Below are 20,322 nucleotides of genomic sequence, written 5' to 3' on the forward strand. Positions count from 1 at the left end.
GGGGTACGCCCACCTGGACTTGGAAGATCTTTGCAGTGTAGGTTTCAGTAATCTAAAGCACTCGTGAGATCGCCCAAGGCAAGTGAGAATATTCTGTCTGTACTGCTGTTACAGGTCCACACTCAATAGGGTAGTGAGCTCGAGCACTGTCATGTAGTAGCCACAATCCCTGTGTGCCACCAAAGGCACTTCTTGCAGCAGAATGTAAAGATATTCGTCGCCCTTTAGGTCTTGTGGAAGGATGACTCCTCCCATGACGCTTTCGCCAATAATCCCCGCCCATACAGTGAAGTTCAATCAGTGCTGATTGTTCGCTACCACAGTACCATCGGGATTATCCGAAGCCCACAACTGATTGATGCGGAGGTTGATGATACTGACCCTCCTAAAGGTAGCCTCCAACAAATTTCACGCCTTATGTCCAAATGAGGCTCTGTTTCTCCTTATCCTCCTAGGGCTGGTCCCTTGCAGCATGTCCCCATGTAACAAAATCACCCTGTATATAATCAGCAAGTAGACTCGTAAAACTACGGTAGGCTACGCTAGACTACCACACTAAGTAGCTGTAGACTGCGGTAGTTTATCTTTGGTCGGTTGAGGTTGTACCTGCGTTAGCTGTACGTCAGGTATGTCGCATACCTGTACGGAGTAACCTCACAACGATCGCTTTGTTTGTTTTATGTCATCACTGGCTTACTAGATTTCCCTAGAAACCAGAAATCGTGAACTGTCTAGAAACAGAGAGAGCATGCATAGGTGGCCTCGCAACTTACGACATTTTAGTTCTGCTTAGTTATCTTCCTGTCTCTTACTTAAAAATAAACAGTATTTCTAGCAAAATTGAAAATTTCAATGTTCAACTGAGATTTTTATTCGAGAATGTTTTATTTATAACGTCAGAAACGGGGGAAAGGAAAAAAATAGCTATACCACGTAGTGCTAAAAAATGAAATTTCCAAAAAAAAAGTAAAAAAATTCAAACATCGCTTCAATACTTCGTCGAACTTACATAAAACATGTTTTTTGTTCATAAACAACTTTCGTATTTATCAGTAATAACAGGAAACTCTTGTCATTTATAATGTTGATCAACATTCTATTGAGCACAAAATGGCAGCCGGCCGTTGTGGCCGAGCGGTTCTAGCCACTCTAGTTCGGAACTGCGCTGCTGCTACGCTCGCAGGTTTGAATCCGGCCTCCGGCATGGATCTGTGTGATGTCCTTAGGTTAGTTACGTTTAAGTAGTTCTAGGGGACTGATGACCTCAGATGTTAAGTCCCATAGTGCTCAGAGCCATTTGAACCAAAGAATGGAAAGCAGAACGATGGAAGGAGTATATAGAGGGTCTATACAAGGGCGATGTACGTGAGGAGAATATTATGGAAGTAGAAGAGGATGTAGATGAAGATGAAATGGGAGATATCTACATCTACATCCATACTCCGCAAGCCACCTGACGGTGTGTGGCGGAGGGTACCCTGAGTACCTCTATCGGTTCTCCCTTCTATTCCAGTCTCGTATTGTTCGTGGAAAGGAGGATTGTCGGTATGCTTCTGTGTGGGCTCTAATCCCTCTGATTTTATCCTCATGGCATCTTCGCGAGATATACGTAGAAGTGAGTAATATACTGCTTGACTCTTCGGTGAAGGTATGTTCTCGAAACTTTAACAAAAGCCCGTACCGAGCTACTGAGCGTCTCTACTGCAGAGTCTTCCACTGGAGTTTATCTATCATCTCCGTAACGCTTTCGCGATTACTAAATGATCCTGTAACGAAGCGCGCTGCTCTCCGTTGGATCTTCTCTATCTCTTCTATCAACCCTGTCTGTTACGGATCCCAAACTGCTGAGCAGTATTCAAGCAGTGGGCGAACAAGCGTACTGTAACCTACTTCCTTTGTTTTCGGATTGCATTTCCTTAGGATTCTTCCAATGAATCTCAGTCTGGCATCTGCTTTACCGACGATCAACTTTATATGATCATTCCATTTTAAATCACTCTTAATGCCCACTCCCAGATAATTTATGGAATTAACTGCTTCCAGTTGCTGACTTGCTATTTTGTAGCTAAATGATAAGTTATCTATCTTTCTATGTATTCGCAGCACATTACACTTGTGTACATTGAGATTCAATTGTCATTCCCTGCACCATGCGTCAATTCGCTGCAGATCCTCTTGCATTTCAGTACAATTTTCCACTGTCACAACCTCTCGATATACCACAGCATCATCCGCAAAAAGCCTCAGTGAACTTCCGATGTCATCCACCAGGTAATTTATGTATATTGTGAATAGCAACGGTCCTACGACACTCACTTGCGGCACACCTGAAATCGCTCTTACTTTGGAAGACTCCTCTCCATTGAGAATAACATGGTGCGTTCTGTTATCTAGGAACTCTTCAATCCAATCACACAATTAGTCTGATAGTCCATATGCTCTTACTTTGTTCATTAAACGACTGTGGGGAACTGTATCGAACGCCTTGCGGAAGTCAAGAAACACGGCATCTACCTGGAAACCCGTGTCTGTGGCCCTCTGAGTCTCGTGGACGAATAGCGCGAGCTGGGTTTCACACGACCGTCTTTTTCGAAACCCATGCTGATTCCTACAAAGTAGATTTCTAGTCTCCAGAAAAGTCATTATACTCGAACATAATACGTGTTCCAAAATTCTACAACTGCTCGACGTTAGAGATATAGGTCTATAGTTCTGCACATCTGTTCGACGTCCCTTCTTGAAAACGGGGATGACCTGTGCCCTTCTCCAATCCTTTGGAACGCTACACTCTTCTAGAGACCTACAGTACACCGCTTCAAGAAAGGGGGGGGGCGAGCGATTTTAATTGTTTCTCTATCCCTCTGTCGTCTATTTCTATATCTACCATTTTGTCATCTGTACGACAATCTAGAGAAGGAACTACAGTGCAGTCTTCCTCTGTGAAACAGCTTTGGAAAAAGACATTTAGTATTTCGGCCTTTAGTCTGTCATCCTCTGTTTCAGTACCATTCTGGTCACAGAGGGTCTGGACATTTTGTTTTGATCCACCTACTGCATTGACATAAGGGCAAAATTTCTTAGGATTTTCTGACAAGTCAGTACATAGAACTTTACTTTCGAATTCATTGAACGCCTTAAGAGTTTGACAGAGCACTGGAAGACCTGAGTCGAAACAAGGCCCCAGGAGTAGACAACATTCCATTAGAACTACTTAGAGCCTTGGGAGAGCCAGTCATGACAAAACTCTACTATCTGGTGAGCAAGATGTATGCGACAGGCGAAATACCCTCAGACTTCAAGAAGAATATAATAATTCCAATCCCAAAGAAAGCAGGTGTTGACAGATGTGAAAATTATCGAACTATCAGTTTAATAAGCCATGACTGCAAAATACTAACACGAATTCTTTACAGACGAATGGAAAAACTGGTAGAAGCCGATCTCAGGGATGATTAGTTTGGATTCCGTAGAAATGCTGGAACACGTGAGGCAGTACTGACCCTTAGACTTGCCTTAGAAGAAAGGTTAAGGAAAGGCAGGCCTACGTTTCTAGCATTTGTAGATTTAGAGAAAGCTTTTGACAATACTGACTGGAATAGTTGCAAATTGTGAAGGTTGTAGGAGTAAAATACAGGGAGCGAAAGGCTATTTACAATTTGTACAGAAACCAGATGGAAGTTATAAGAGCGAGGGGCATGAAAGGGAAGCAGTGGTTGGGGAGGGAGTGAGACAGGGTTGTAGCCTATCCCAGATGTTATTCAATCTGTGTATTGAACAAGTTGTTCAGGAAACAAAAGAAAAATTTGGAGTAGGTATCAAAATCCATGGAGAAGAAATTGAAAGTTTGAGGTTTGCTGATGACATCGTAATTCTGTCAGAGACAACAAAGGTCCTGGAAGAGAAGTTGAACGGAATGGACAGTGTTTTGAAAGGAGCATATAAGATGAACATTTAAGATGAACATCACCTCCGTCCCCGGTAGCTGAGTGGTCAGCGCAACAGAATGTCAATCCTAAGGGCCCAGGTTCGATTCGAGGCTGGGTCGGAGATTTTCTCTGCTCAGGGACTGGGTGTTGTGTTGTCCTAATCATCATCATTCCATGCCGAAGTGGCGCCAAATCGGAAGACTCGCACCCGGCGAACGGTCTACCCGACTGGATGCCCTATTCACACGATACTTTCTAACAGAAGCAAAACGAGGATAATAGAATGTAGTCGAATAGAATCAGGTGATGCTGAGTGGATTTGATTAGGAAATGACACACTTGCGATACTAGTTAAGTTTTGCTATTTGGGGAGCAAAATAACTGATGATGGTTGAAATAGAGAGGATATAAGATGTAGACTGGCAATGGCAAGGAAAGCGTTTCTGAAGAAGAGAAATTTGTTAACATCGAGTATAGATTTAAGTGTTAGGAAGTCGTTTCTGAAAGTATTTGTGTGGAGTGTAGCCATGTATGGAAGTGAAACATGGACGATAAATAGTTTGGACAAGAAGAGAATAGAAGCTTTCGAAATGTGGTGCTACAGAAGAATTCCGAAGATTAGATGGGTAGATCACATAACTAATGAAGAGGTGTTGAATAGGATTGGGGAGAAGAGGAGTTTGTGGCACAACTTGACTAGAAGAAGGGATCGGTTGGTAGGACATGTTCTGAGGCATCAAGGAATCACAAATTTAGTATTGGAGGGCAGCGTGGAGGATAAAAATCGTAGGGGGAGACCAAGAGATGAATACACCAAGCAGATTCAAAAGGATGTAGGTTGCAGTAGGGACTGGGAGATGAAGAAGCTTGCACAGGATAGGGTAGCATGGAGAGCTGCATCAAACCTGTCTCAGGACTGAAGACAACAACAACAACAACAACAACAACAACAACAACAAGAACCTTTTAGCAGGAATAATCATCTGTAAACGCCGTTTGGTTGTTAAATGTGATTGCGGCCGCTACTTTTTCAACTGGTGTAGTACTTCGCCTTCGCACATCTCGTACGACTGGGTAGTTTTCACTGAGCACATAGCCTGTACTTTGGCGTGTTTTCTGCTGGGTGAGTGAGACGGCGAGTACTCACTGGTGGTGTGGGTCGGACGAGGCGAGGCGCACCCTGCCGCGGCTGCGAGGCCGCAGGGGGAACGGCACGACGGTGAAGCCGTGCTGGCCCTCGTACGGCCGGAACACCGCGTCGTACACGTCGTCCCTCAGCCCCGACTGCCAACACACGGTCGAGGGCTCAGCAGCGGAACTGCCTGCAGGGTGGGCCGCAGCGCGCTACAGCGCCAGCAGCTGTACATCGTAACCTCAATTGAGGGAGGGGCTTATTGTACAGGAATCTCCCAAGACAAGGATCCGTACGTGTTGTAGGAGACTTGTGGTAGTGTAGCTCTTTGAGTTTTCATTTGGTATTGCAGCTACAAATTAAAAGGGGGAGGGATCAGAGGGAAGGAGTGGCAGTGAGGTCGATGGGCAGGGGGTAAGGGGGAGGCCGGGGTGAAGTGAGGAAGCTCGGGAGAGGGATGAAGGGGGCAGACAGAAGGAAGAAGGTGGGATACTGGGGTTATGAGAAGGATCGAGGTGGGTGGCCGGTGTTTGGGTGGTGGTGATGGGCTGGGGGTGGAAGGTGAGAGACTGGGGGAGAGGATGGAAGAAGATTTGAGGATGAGTTTGGGGCAGGATCGTTGGAGGCTGAGCAGAAGGGAAAAAAGGTCAGGCATTGAGGAGGGGGGAATAGGAATGAGATGCCAGGAGGAAGGTGGGATAAAGTTGGAGGGTGCAGTTCAGTGACAAGCTGGAAGTGGGGAAAGTGGAGGTGGAAAGGTATGAGGAGAGGAGGAAAGTATGAGGTCGAGGCAACGAAGGTGGGTGGTTGGGGTGAAGGGGAGACAGGGGTCGGTGGCTGAGCATAGAGGGGTGGGGCAGGGGGTTGCGGATTGGAAGCACAGTGCTATAAAGAGGGAGTTTGCCGGTGGCAGGACTCACGGCGATCCTGATGAGCACCGCGTTCATTTCGGTGACGGAGGCGAACAGCAGCTCGACGTCCGGGTAGCCGTCGCCGTCGGCGTCGTAGAAGGCGGCCGCCTCGGCGCCGCCCAGCGTGGAGAAGGGCCCGCCGTGGCGGCGCAGGAAGGCCAGGTAGGCCGAGGCGTTGGCCAGCAGCTGCCGGTCCTGCAGGTCGCCCGTCGCGTTCACCAGGAACGTCAGCCCGCCCAGCGTCACGTGGTCCTGCGCACAGGCCGGCTGCTGCAGAGGTGGGCTCAGTAAGCAACCAGCCCTGGGAAGGGCTGCCGCAGAGCTGGCCAGCATCGAAGATGCACAAAGTCGTGATTTCCATGAACTAGTCAATTGGTGTCTACATCTCCCACATGCTCTGTACCGAGTACTTCGCTGTCTCTTTACGTTTGAGTCACTAAGAGGAACAGACATGTTTACTTACCAGTTGAATGCAACACAAAGTGGTCCACACTGCAAAACAGCCCGTGTTCATTGTCAAATATTAACCAAAACACAATTCGGGAAACACGTGTGCGTTACTGTTTACACAATAATTTGAGACATAAAGTATTTCTACAAAACCTCCGGCAAAGTCTGCATTGTAACACTTGTGGCAAAATGGTGCGAATCAGGCTCTGTAGCGAAAGAAAGTGTACCGTCTGAAAAGAGTTCGAACACAGGAAACATGACTCGAGTCTTATTACAAATACTTTTCAGGCCAGTTTTATTTTGATGACCGTGTACGAGCACACCAGCCTCTGTTTATGCGTCAACGTCGTTGTTAAATGTCAGATACGGGATGTATCGCTGCGTGGGTCACATATCCAGAGCCTAAAAAAAAAAAGACAGAGAATGTGGTATTGGAGAATGACAGAAAATGCTTAGTAGATAGATAACATAAGAAACCAGGGAGCCCGGGTTCCCGGGTTCGATTCCCGGCGGGGTCAGGGCTTTTCTCTGCCTCGTGATGACTGGGTGTTGTGTGATGTCCTTAGGTTAGTTAGGTTTAAGTAGTTGTAAGTTCTAGGGGACTGATGACCATAGCTGTTAAGTCCCATAGTGCTCAGAGCCATTTGAACCAAACCAGGGGGTCTTGAAACGAGTTCGGGAGAGAGATTTTGTGACAAATACCCTTTTCAGAAAATATAGCATTCACAAGTGTCTTGCACGTGACACTATACAAAATAAAATCGAAAGTAAACTTGGAGTGAGCAGAAGATAACAACAGTTGATACACGAAGATCAACAGAAAATATTAGCAATTGAAAGAAGGAACTGAAGCTGGAGATAAGTGGTAATAATGAACCTTAATTGAAGCCCGTAGATAGACGCACTTTGCTGACTGTGGACCTGCCAACAGCCAGAGCATTATTGATTATTCTGACAGGATGTACCTTGTACGTGGTCATTAACTGCTGAACCTGTGGACAAACCGTCTTATGCAGTGTCTCCCGCAGCTACAGTTCTGACGTGCGCACGGCAACAGATGGGTTGCCGACATTCACCGTAGCAGACAATACTCTACACTGCTTTGACCAGTTGCTGCGAATGATGAAGAGCGAAGAAGTGCAGTGTAACAATGTTCCATCCAATCAATGGTGAGAACCGTCGGTGCCAACACTGATGCGCCAATGCTTCACAATCAGGTGATGGGCAAATATTCCAAAAACCCATAAAGTCTCCAGTATGTCCAGAAATCTAGTTGCCTAAAATCCAGTAAATAATTTGAATTGTACTCATCTACCCTATCATTTTATGTCTGTAATGTTTATTAACCCAATACGTTGCTTCAAACAATACACCTTTCTTTCAGTAAATCAAATGCTCCGAGTACAGGCTCAGCACTTAACTTACTCAACGTACCTTCCTCCAGCGTGGTGAATTTAGTCGTTGCCTCTGCTGCCTTCTGAGAGCCCCAGTCAGTCAGGTGTTCATACTGTACATCACTTCCGTAGAGGTACTCATTTTACTTTACGCTAGTGTGTTGTTTGCAAACTTCCTGGTATCCGTTACCGACACTCAGGGAGGGTTAAAAATTTGTAACGGCACGAAGAAATCGTCGGAATAGAATGAAAAACACATTAAAGATACTGCATTCAGACATCGCTCTCACGTACTTACAGATTTAATAAAAACGGAACAAAAAGAGTGTACCCATCATGACTTCGAATAAACGACATGTTTTACCTGTTCGTGAACTACTTCCCGCCAACTACATCCTATACAAAAGCCAGTGATGTTTACTGGTTACTGCAACTTACAGGCTAGGGAGCCATTTTCCTGTTCTGCCTCAAAGAAAACATGAGCACACGGATCATCATGTGTTGTGGCATTATCGTGTTGAAATATAGCAGCAATTATGTATACTGAACTCAGTTTCAGCTGCCGTACTTTTGGCTTAACCTTTGCTCTTGGAGTATGCGAAATTACCAGCACTCCTCTCCATCGATGATCATTCAAGTTTCTGTAGCATCTTACCCTATACTCATTGGATAAAAGGTACTGAAACGCGCCTACATTATGTACTGGACATTCTGTAACTAATTCAGTGGAAGGCGTACGAATCAGCAGATAGTCGCACTGTCTGAGGAATGCCGCTCATCTGTGGTCACAGTGAGGACCACACAGGTATGACATGGCTATCATTTTACGCACTTGTCGAACAGTGGTCTTGTGGAAATCTTACATGCGACGAGTTTTGTTCCCAGCAGTAACTAAAAAATGGCTCTGAGCAGTATGGGACTCAACTGCTGGGGTCATCAGTCCCCCAGAACTTAGAACTACTTAAACCTAACCAACCTAAGGACATCACACACACCCATGCCCGAGGCAGGACTCGAACCCGCGACCGTAGCAGTCCCGTGGGTCCGGACTGCAGCGCCTGAACCGCACATTTGCTAGCAATGTATGGAATAAAACAGTTAACGCGAAAATGTCGTCCTGAACTTAGTACCAGTGTACAATGGGGTCGAATCTATAGAACCTGAAATGTAATACCTTACGCTGTTCTCACACGGACGTGACTGTCATTGACAAATAGACCGAACATGGTTTTCTTCTTGGTTGGTTTCCGGTAAGAACCAAATTGGCTCATATCACGGAACGTGCTCCTCATCGTGATTTCATTCGCGACCGAAACGATCTCCAAGGCAGATTTCGGCTGTTTCTGGAACAATAACAACATAGTTCGTTGGCGAAAATGGAAGTGCATAACATTTCCGCGTTGATGACATTAAAATGCACATTTCCTCACTTGACCGCATGCTATCCATGTTCTTTTGCTTGTATTATCCATGCAGCCATACGTATTATAAAAACAGATGTATGCATGTGTGTGTGTTCCACATCTCCTAAACCATTGGACCGAATTCAACCAAGATTGGTACAGATATCCCTTACTCCCTTACTATCAGGCAACAATCGATGTGAAGACAAGAACCACATACTTAAAATAGTTCAGGAGATAAAAATAGTTGAGGAGATACAAAGTCATAAACATTGAGACGCGTCAATAACCAGCGCGTCATGCATGACGTTTAAATTTATTACTTTGTTGCTACTAACTCTCTTCGTAACATACACTGAAGCGCAAAAGAAACTGGTATGGGCATGCGTATTCAAATACAGATATATGTAAAAGGCGGAATACGGCGCTGCAGTCGGCAACTCCTATGTGAGACAACAAGTGTCTGGCGCGGTTGTTAGACAGGTCACTGCTGCTGCGACGGCGGGTTATCAGGATTTAAGTGACTTTGAACGTGGCGCTACAGTCGGTGCACGAGCGATGGGGCACAGAATCTCCGAGGCAGCGATAAAGTGGGGGATTTTCCCGTACGACAATTTCAGGAGTGTACCGTGAATATTAGGAATCGGTAAAACATCAAATCGCCGACATCGTTGCGGCCTGAAAAAGATCCTGCAAGAATGTGACAACTACGATTGAAGAGAATTTTTCAACGTGGCGGAAGTGCAACCCTTTGGCAAATAGGTGCATATTTCAATGCTGGGCAATCAACAAGTGTCAGCGTGCGAACCATTCAACGAAACATCGGTATGAGCTTTCGGAACCGAAGGACCACTCGTGTACCCTTGATGATGACTGCTCGACACAAAGCTTTACTCCTCACCTGGGCCCATCAACACCGACGCTGGAGTGTTGATGAACGGAAACATGTTGCCTGGTCGGACGAGTCGGTGTATGGAGACAACTTCATGAATCCATGTACCCTACATGTCAGCAGGGGACTGTGCAAGTTGGTGGAGGCTCTGTAATGGTGTGGGACGTGTGCAGTTAGGGTGATAAGGGACCCGTGACAAATCTAGATACGACTCTGACAGGTGAAACGTACATAAGCATCCTGTCTGATCACCTGCAACCATTCATATCCATTGTGCATTCCGACGGCCTTGGGAAATTCCAGCAGGACAATGTGACACCAGACACGTCCAGAGTTGCTACAGAGTGGCTCCAGGAACACTCTTGTGAATTCAGACACTTCCGCAGGCTACCAATCTCCCCAGACATGAACATTACTGAGCATGCCTGGGATTCCTTACAACGTGTTGTACAGAAGAGATCTCCAACCTCTCGTACTTGTACGGATTTATGGATAACCCTGCAGGATTCATGGTGTCAGTTCCCTCCAGTACTGATTCAGACATTAATAGAGTCCATGCCACGTCGTGTCGCGGGGGCCCTACGAGATATTAGGCAGGGGTAACAGTTTCTTTGGCCCTTCAGTGTATTTCGCAACTGTATTCACATAAGCCGCTGAATGCACTTACCAAATGTATCATTGTACGACACATAGTTCATGCCATATTATCGTGATAAACCCTGAGATGTGTGAAAAAAATCAAGTTTTAATAAATTTATTATTTGCTACTAAGACACTCCTACAGTCGAATCAACTTAAGGAAATCCGCGACACCTGGCAGCGCTGTTGGCAGTTTTCAGCTGGAAAGCGCAAACAGCTGTAGGTGAAAACAACAACAGTCTGTACAGCTATGAAGAGGCGTTGCCACGGAGACGTCTACAAAATCACGTTGTAGACACGCAAAGCAGCTGCTTCAAAGGTGTTTTCACAAGCTCGTGGAAGTGAAATTTTTTCGATGCCCTTGATCGTCAACTTTCGCACTGTGGCGTCACAAAACTCGACCAGCTCAACGTCCCAGGCGTGGCGCGAGGGCTGCCTCGGCGGCCGGGGCTCCCGCCCCGCTGCTGTTACCTGCAGGTTGAGGCCGACGGGCAGGTCGCGCAGCACGGGCACGCCGTGCGCCTCGAGGTGCCGCCGCGGCCCCACGCCGCTCACCATCAGCAGCTGCGGCGTGTTGACGGCGCCCGCAGACAGCACCACCTCGCGGCGCGCGCGCACACTGCGCCGCCGGCCGTGGCGCTCGAACTCCACCCCGGTCGCTCTCAGGGTCGTCCCGTCGATGACGACCTTCCGAGGAGGAAAAGAAACACAAATACTGTGCGTCCTCCCAGTAGCAGCTGACTGCGAATATCAGCACGCTGGCGACAGCATGCGCAACCAACACGTTCCAAAACGCCGCGCATAATTACGGATTTTCCGATGCTCGTACCTCGGGTTCTGTTGGTGATAAAACGGAAGGATCAAGTATTCTGGATAGCCGTTGAGCTAGGGACCACATTGTACACCCAACAGAAGGATCGTCTAGAGTACAGGGTCAAAGTATGAATATACACACTTGCTCCTACTTAGGCAAATGCAGTAAATCGGTTCGTTCTCTTTGCATTTGATGTGGTCTACGGTAGACTTGATGGGAGGAGGCACCGTTACTTCATGGGTGGTTCTTCGGAAAACGTACAAAAAGTTTTTTTGCTATACTTTTGCTGTCACCAATGGACCAAAGCCCAGCCGAGGATTTCAAGACGGGTATGCGCAGCAGATGGCTGAAATTTATGCTATATATTCGTAAGATATATTACTACTTAATTATATCTGCAAATAAGACAAAGATGATGGTTTTGAAAGGAAATATCCAGTCAGGTCGAAAATAATAATAATAAATGAGAAAATTTTTAGGACAAGTATCTACTTTAGTTATCTAGGATGTGATGTTGGTTCTAATTATGACAAAGACATTCAGAAAAAGGTTAATAGATATCAAGCTATCTGCGGAACAATTGGAAGAATTCCAGCAAGAAAAACGAGAAAAGAAACACAAATGAAACCCCATAGAGTTACGGCTATGCCTACTCTTGTATATGGTTACGAATGATGGACAGTATACAGCCAGCAGAGATCAAGTTCCTGAGTCATATAAGAGACTGTAATAAAATGGATAAAATTACGAATGAAACAAAGAGATCAGATTTAAAAGTATTTTCAGTCAATGACAACATAGAGGAGAATAGAATGAAACGAAAGGATCACGTTGACAGAATGACAGAAAACATAATGCCGAAAAAGATAATTACTTATCGGCCGAATCGAAACACAGAACTATCTTGACCTCGTAAGAGATGGGTAGAGATCGGAAAATGGGATTACAATACCTAATCCTTGGAAGAGGATTATTATTATTATTTCTTTTCTTTCTCAGACCTTATGTCTGGTTAAAAATGGAAAGTGACGCGGACCTTGATCAAGCATGACTTACTTTTAACTGTACGGTATATGTTACATTGCATTTGGGAACTTACGGGTAATTGAACAAGTATCAATAATTACAGATTTCTGTAGTTGTATATATAACTTTGGATGTAGCTGTACTGCTTTGATGTACTGGTGGATATTGTGTGGTATGACTCCTGTAGTTGATAGTATAATCGGTATAATGTCAACTTTATCCTGATGCCACATGTCCTTGACTTCCTCAGCCAGTTGGATGTATTTTTCAATTTTTTTCTCCTGTTTTCTTTTGTATATTTGTTGTATTGGGTATGGATATTTCGATCAGTTGTGTTAATTTCTTCTTTTTATTGGTGAGTATGATGTCAGGTTTGTTATGTGGTGTTGTTTTATCTGTTATAATGGTTCCGTTCCAGTATAATTTGTATTCATCATTCTCCAGTACATTTTGTGGTGCATACTTGTATGTGCGAATGTGTTGTTTTATTAGTTTATGTTGTATGGCAAGTTGTTGATGTATTATTTTTGCTACATTGTCATGTCTTCTAGGGTATTCTGTACTTGCTAGTATTGTACATCCGCTTGTGATGTGATCTACTGTTTCTATTTGTTGTTTGCAAAGTCTGCATTTATCTGTTGTGGTATTGGGATCTTTAATAATATGCTTGCTGTAATATCTGGTGTTTATTGTTTGATCCTGTATTGCAATCACGAATCCTTCCGTCTCACTGTATATATTGCCTTTTCTTAGCCATGTGTTGGATGCGTCTTGATCGATGTGTGGCTGTGTTAGATGATACGGGTGCTTGCCATGTAGTGTTTTCTTTTTCCTATTCACTTTCTTCGTATCTGTTGATGTTATGTGATCTAAAGGGTTGTAGAAGTGGTTATGAAATTGCAATGGTGTAGCCGATGTATTTATATAAGTGATTGCTTTGTGTATTTTGCTAGTTTCTGCTCGTTCTAGAAAGGATTTTCTTAAATTGTCTACCTGTCCATAATGTAGGTTTTTTTATGTCGATAAATCCCCTTCCTCCTTCCTTTCTGCTTAATGTGAATCTTTCTGTTGCTGAATGTATGTGATGTATTCTATATTTGTGGCATTGTGATCGTGTAAGTGTATTGAGTGCTTCTAGGTCTGTGTTACTCCATTTCACTACTCCAAATGAGTAGGTTAATATTGGTATAGCGTAAGTATTTATAGCTTTTGTCTTGTTTCTTGCGACCGACCGAGGTGGCGCAGTGGTTAGACACTGGACTCGCATTCGGGAGGACGACGGTTCAATCCCGCGTCCGGCCATCCTGATTTAGGTTTTCCGTGACTCCCCTAAATCGCTCCAGGCAAATGCCGGGCTCGTTCCTTTGAAAGGGCACGGCCGATTTCCTTCCCGATCCTTCCCTAATCCGATGAGACCTATGACCTCGCTGTCTGGTCTCCTTCCGCAAACAACCCGACCCAACCCCTCTTGTTTCTTGCTGTCAATTCTGTTTTCAGTATTTTTGTTAGTCTTTGTCTATATTTTTCTTTTAGTTCTTTTTTAATATTTGTATTATCTATTCCTACTTTTTGTCTGTATCCTAGATATTTATAGGCATCTGTTTCTTCCATCGCTTCTATGCAGTCGCTGTGGTTATCCAATGTAATCTTCTTGTTTAGTGTGTTTTCCCTTGACTATGCTACTTTTCTTACATTTGTATGTTCCAAAAGCCATATTTATATCATTGCTGAATACTTCTGTTATCTTTAGTAATTGGTTGAGTTGTTGATTTGCCCGCATCTCGTGGTCGTGCGGTAGCGTTCTCGCTTCCCACGCCCGGGTTCCCGGGTTCGATTCCCGGCGGGGTCAGGGATTTTCTCTGCCTCGTGATGGCTGGGTGTTGTGTGTTGTCCTTAGGTTAGTTAGGTTTAAGTAGTTCTAAGTTCTAGGGGACTTATGACCACAGCAGTTGAGTCCCATAGTGCTCAGAGCCATTTGAACCATTTTTTTTTGAGTTGTTGATTTGTTGTTGCCAGTAGTTTTAGATCATCCATATATAGCAAATGTGTGATTTTGTGTTGGTATGTTCCAGTAATATTGTATCCATAATTTGTGTTATTTAGCATGTTGGAGAGTGGGTTCAGAACAAGGCAGAACCAGAAAGGACTTAATGAGTCTCCTTGGTATATTCCACGCTTAATCTGTGTTGGCTGTGATGTGATATTTTGTTTGGATATTAAGTGTGGTTTTCCAATTTTGCATACTACGTTTAGAAACTGTATCAATTTAGGATCTACTTTGTATATTTCCAATATTTGTAGTAACCATGAGTGGGGTACACTATCAAAAGCTTTTTGGTATTCAATGTATGCGTACTGTAGTGACCTTTGTTTGGTTTTAGCTTGATGTGTCACCTCTGCATCTATTATCAGTTGCTCTTTACATCCTCGTGCTCCTTTGCAACATCCTTTTTGTTCTTCATTTATAATTTTGTTCTGTGTTGTATGTGTCATTAATTTCTGTGTAATGACTAAAGTTAATATTTTGTATATTGTTGGTAGGCATGTTATGGGACGATATTTAGCTGGGTTTGCTTGATCTTTAGGTTTCAGATAAGTTATTCCTTGTGTAAGTGTTCAGGGAATGTGTATGGGTCTGCAATGCAACTGTTAAATAATTTAGTTAGGTGTGAATGTGTTGAGGTGAACTTCTTTAGCCAGAAATTTGCTATTTTATCTTTTCCAGGGGCTTTCCAATTGTGAGCAGAATTAATTGCTTGGGTGACTTCATGTTGCAAAATTATCACTTCAGGCATTTGTGGTATCATCTTGTATGTGTCTGTTTCTGCTTGTATCCACTGTGCATGCTTGTTATGTTGTACCGGGTTTGACCATATGTTGCTCCAGAAGTGTTCCATGTCTGTTATGTTTGGTGGATTGTCTATTTTAATGTGTGTGTTATCTATTGTCTGGTAAAATTTCTTTTGGTTTGTGTTGAATGTTTGGTTTTGTTTCCTTCTATTTTCACTTTTTTTGTATCTTCTAAGTCGTTTGGCCAATGCTTGTAATTTCTGCTTCTTTTCATCTAATTGCTCTATCATTTCTTGTTGTGAGATTTTACCTAACCTTTTTCGTTTTTTGTCTGATATTTCATTTCTTATAAATTGTGTTAGCTGTCCGATGTCTCTTCTCAGTTTTTCTATTCTGATCTGTAGCCTGTGTTGCAATGCTGGTTTTGTGGGTTTCTTCTGTGTCTTGGTTGGTTCTGATCTCTGCCTAGCGTGTCTATTTAGTGTAGTGAGTGCTCCTATATAAATCAGTAGTTGTAACTCTTCCATAGTTGTATTTTCATTTATTTTGTTGTGTATGATTGTGTTGATAGTTATTGTTTTTTCGACTTGTGGGTTATTTGGTGGTCTATGCAAGAATGGTCTAATGTCTGTATTTGTGTGTTTGTATTCTATATATGTCAACTGAAATTTTTCTTCTATATCTAACTCGTGTGTCACTTTGCGTTCTATTTGTGCTTGTTTTCCTCTGATTGTTTAATTGATGTGTGTTGTTCTTTTTCTGTTTGCTCTGGGATGTTTGAGTGCATTACTGTATTTGATTGCACATTATTTTGTTCTAGTATTTGTTGTACTTGTTGTTTGATGTTTTCTAATTCTGACTGGGGTATCCCGTTATTTTTTATTATTACACGGATCTGATCAGCTAGTCGTTGTTCTGTTAAAAATTTTAATTCTGGGTATCTGGTAATAAATGTTGTGTGTACTTGTGATCTTTATCCAGTTGTGTTGGTACCTAAATTTGTTGCTTGGTAATAACAGAACATGAGGTGTCGGTTGACTTCATCTGACCATCTCTTTTCCTTGTAGAGTGGTTGCAGGAAGCATATCCTGCAAAACACCTCTATTTGGATTTAAATCATTTTCCGTGTGGCTAGCAGTGTCGTTACCATTGTGGACGGGCATAGGGTTCAAGCGTCGTCCCCGACCATGACTGCGCTTGTCCGAGGCTTCATTAGTTCTGTCCTGAACCAAATAATCACACTAGAAGGGGGGTTAGCCCTATTAGTGGTTTGGGTTTGTTCTTTTCGTCGCCTTTTACGACTGGCAGAACATACCGGAGGCCTATTCATTTCCCGGGCCTCCTCGGGTTTTATTATTATTATTCTAAGAATCCGATCTGAAAGGTCCTTTAAAATGTTCTTAATGTCTTTATCGTTTCGAAGATACAGTGTTTCAAAATTATCTTACTTGTATACGTCAAATAGGCACGTAAAGACCAATGTAAGGCGAAAACGTAGTTTATAAAATCGCGTAGCATTGAGAAATATGACGTAAAGTGTCTCCGTTATCATCACAAGGGCTCTGTGGACCTCTACTTGTAGTACCGAAGCACATACAAAATTTTTTGTGTTCGTAAAATCGGGTAGGTGTGAAAAATTAGTTTGTGTTATTTTACTTTTACGCAAGTAAACTATGTTATTTTAAGGACCAATAAAGTTCTTCTCATATGAGTCACCTGTCCTGTTGCAGCAGGGAAAAGGCGACCAGCGAAAAAATTCTCCTATCAGAGCATAAAAAATGTGAATGTGCCGCTTAAAAGACTCTGACTGAAAAGTGGGGCACCAACTGCTTCATTCTACCTTTCTCAGTATATTTGAAAATTTTCACAAAAAATTGGCATGCTGAGAGATAAGGAAGACAGCAACATTCGCAGAGAGACGGAAAAAGTAATAAATATTGGAACATAGCACACAATGGTTACATAATAGAAAACGAAGGAGACAACGGCAGTGTCTGAGAAAGAGGGGGACACGGTGGCAGCGGAACGCAGTTGACAGTGACAGAACAGTGCCAGGAAAACAGTGAGGGAGACAGTGCATGCCAGGGGCGGGATGCGCAACCAACATCCGAACTCCTATAGGAGTTCCGAAATCTGTGAGTAGTGGGTTCATGGGCGGTGGTCGGTGCGGTGCGACTTGTGGGAAGTCTTTCCGGATAGCTGGGGCGGTTAAGGTAACCGTTCTAGAGAGACCGAACATCTGGGATCGATTACCGGTCCGGCACAAATTATCAGCTGTGTCCGTTGCATAGCCAAAATGCCCTGTGCGACTGGAGGTCATTATTTGCTTTCTCTTTCCCATCCCGTTTCCTTTCCATTTGTTTCGCATGTTTTCATGACTGCAGATACCTAGAAGACACGATGAATTGCACGAGAGACTGTCTACCTCCTGAGTAAGAGGAGTTCTCGCATGACACGACTTCCAGTTTATAGAGAGGTGGCAGAGGATTGTAATTAGGCTGAAATAATCTTTGTTTTAATTTAGGCCACAGTAGGTCGGGAGTTTCAGATGTGGTTGTTGTGGAAGTCATGGGAGGCGTGTTACATTGTCTTCTTGCTTACTACATCAAACTTAAAAATTCTCCAGGTGTGTGAGTGGGGGCGTTATATTCAAAGTTTGTCCCCACTGCTGACAATAATACCTGTACCAATGAACGGCCATGGTAGCCAAAATTGCTTTCATAGTTCTTATCAGGCAGTGTAACGCAGAACCCACTGAAGACCATCTTGCTACAGCCCAAACTGAGACAGAAGCTGAGTCACAAGCCACAGTAGTGAGAAGAAAGTCTTAAGTGTGATCTTCTGCCGGTGTTCTCTGTAAACACACGCTGTAATACGTGGACACTCTAGAAATCGACTCGGCAGACCACATTACATAGGTACTTTGTTCGGAATGCCAGCTCTTGCTCTCTTCACTTAACTGAAAACTCGTACGGAAGGAGACGGCGCTGTGGTTGAAACATCCGTCCGGCTTTAGGTTTTCTGTTAATCGTCAGAGGCAAATGTCGGGGTAGTTAATATGCAAAGTACACCCCTCTCGAAACGAGTTTGTGCGCTATCTTTAAGGACCTTATTGTCGACGGGGTGCTAAAACCCCAAGTTTTTCACACCTATAACGTGCATTCATGTTGCGTATGAGACTGGACGATAGCTTATTGATGATGATGGTTTTGTGTGTGGAGTCTCGGACCATAGTAGGGTCAGTGTGTTACCTTGACAATCACATTAGTTACAGTGATCATCTTACTAGAGACAAAAATAGTCCTTAGTAATCCCGTCTCTCCACCAGTAAGTTGAATTCTTCTCTCCTCAACATTAAATTCATCAAACTAACTTTACCCGTAACTCCTGCTGTCATGACACTTGACGCAGAGGCTCGAGGTACCGGATGATCCGGGGCACTCAGTTAATCCTCGTCAGAGGTCTGCGGGGTACGACGCGACAGCAGATCTAAGATACACTGATGAGCCAAAACATTTATGACCACCTGCTTCTTTGCAACGAAATACGTCACTGATCCTGCGTATCATTTACCCGACAGTCTATTGTTGGTATGGTTGTGAAGGTATGTGGCATTAGATGTCTACGGACAGGTCTGTAAATCATGTAAATATCGGGCCGCCGATTTGCGTATGCGGTGATGATGGCCGATAGCGACCCAGATGGCTTCCATAGGATTTGAATCAGGTCAGCATGGTCCCCGAGACGTGAACGTGAGTTCACTATAATGCTCCTGAAACCACTGTAGCACTGCCCTTGCTCCGAGACACCGACAGTTATACTGCTGAAGGATGACTGACATCAAGCATGTCAGCGTGTCTTCAATTACTACCACAGGTTCCGTGCAAGCGAAGGAGAATGTCTCCCATAACACACACTGCTCCCAGCAGCCTTCGTCCGTGGCGCGCTCACGTTTCGAGCCGCCGTTCACCTCAGTGACTGACTGCGTCTGAGACGACGACCAGCGACCTGGTTCACCGGAAGAGCCGGCACGTTTTAGCCGGCCGCTGTGGCCGAGAGGGTCTTAGGCGCTTCAGTCTGGAACCGCGCGACCGCTACGGTCGCAGGTTCGAATCCTGCCTCGGGCATGGACGTGTGCGATGTCCTTAGGTTAGTTAGGTTTAAGTAGTTCTGAGTTCTAGGGCTGATAATGACCTCAGATGTTAAGTCCCGTAGTGCTCAGAACCATTTGAACCATTTCGAGACGTTTTCATTCATCGAGCGTCGAACTCCGATGGTCCCGTGCCCACTACAGTCGTAACTGACGATGTCGTTGGCTGAAGATGTGAACGTGTAGGGGTGTACAACGAACTGTGTGCTGCGAAACAGTTGTGCGTGCACCAGCATTGTGCTCTTTTGGCTGAAGGTAAAGTGGCGACATTGGACTGAGCAGCGTTGGGAATTTGTGCGGGCACTGATAACCGCGCAGCTGAAGGCCCCACAATCCAGTCATCATCATCATCATCTTTCGGCAGAGATGCCACAAATGACCATTATCTTACTTTACAGAACAGGCAAGTCTCCAAACACCACGTTCTGTGAAGAGCCGTGGACGTCCAACCACTTAGCTTCTAGTGGTAGTTTCTCTGTTCTTTTACCTCTTTCCGTAGTTGCTTACGACAGTAGCACGCGAACATCCGACCAGCTTCGCCGTTTTCGAGATACTCATTCACAGCCCCTGCCTAATAATAATTTTCCCTTTGTCAAAGTAGTTTGTCTGAATAGATTTCCCCATTTGCAACGTATGTCTTCGCTAGAGCGATCCTGCCTCCATGTCTGCTCCGCTTACGTACTTTAAGTTACCACGTTACGCGGTCGGAACGCCACCAAACGGAATCCAGTTGGCGGCGAGCAGTTGTTGTAATTTTTTAGCTTGTCGGTGTCCATCGACACAGCGGCTATATAA

The 20,322-nt window shown here is 44.3% G+C and overlaps 1 protein-coding gene across 1 annotated transcript in view; it reads right to left on the minus strand.

Moving 5' to 3' along the window:
- Window positions 1–20,322, minus strand: part of LOC124545957 (uncharacterized GMC-type oxidoreductase Mb1310-like) — a 94,038-nt gene that overhangs the window by 6,459 nt on the left and 67,257 nt on the right. The window contains exons 6-8 of the mRNA XM_047124920.1: window positions 11,219–11,434; window positions 5,979–6,221; window positions 5,074–5,210 (exon numbers count right to left, since the gene is read on the minus strand). Of these exons, the coding sequence (XP_046980876.1) occupies window positions 5,074–5,210; window positions 5,979–6,221; window positions 11,219–11,434 (596 nt within the window). The remainder of the gene's footprint in view (window positions 1–5,073; window positions 5,211–5,978; window positions 6,222–11,218; window positions 11,435–20,322) is intronic.

This window comes from Schistocerca americana, chromosome 8 (assembly GCF_021461395.2).
Source record: "Schistocerca americana isolate TAMUIC-IGC-003095 chromosome 8, iqSchAmer2.1, whole genome shotgun sequence".
NCBI lineage: Eukaryota > Metazoa > Arthropoda > Insecta > Orthoptera > Acrididae > Schistocerca > Schistocerca americana.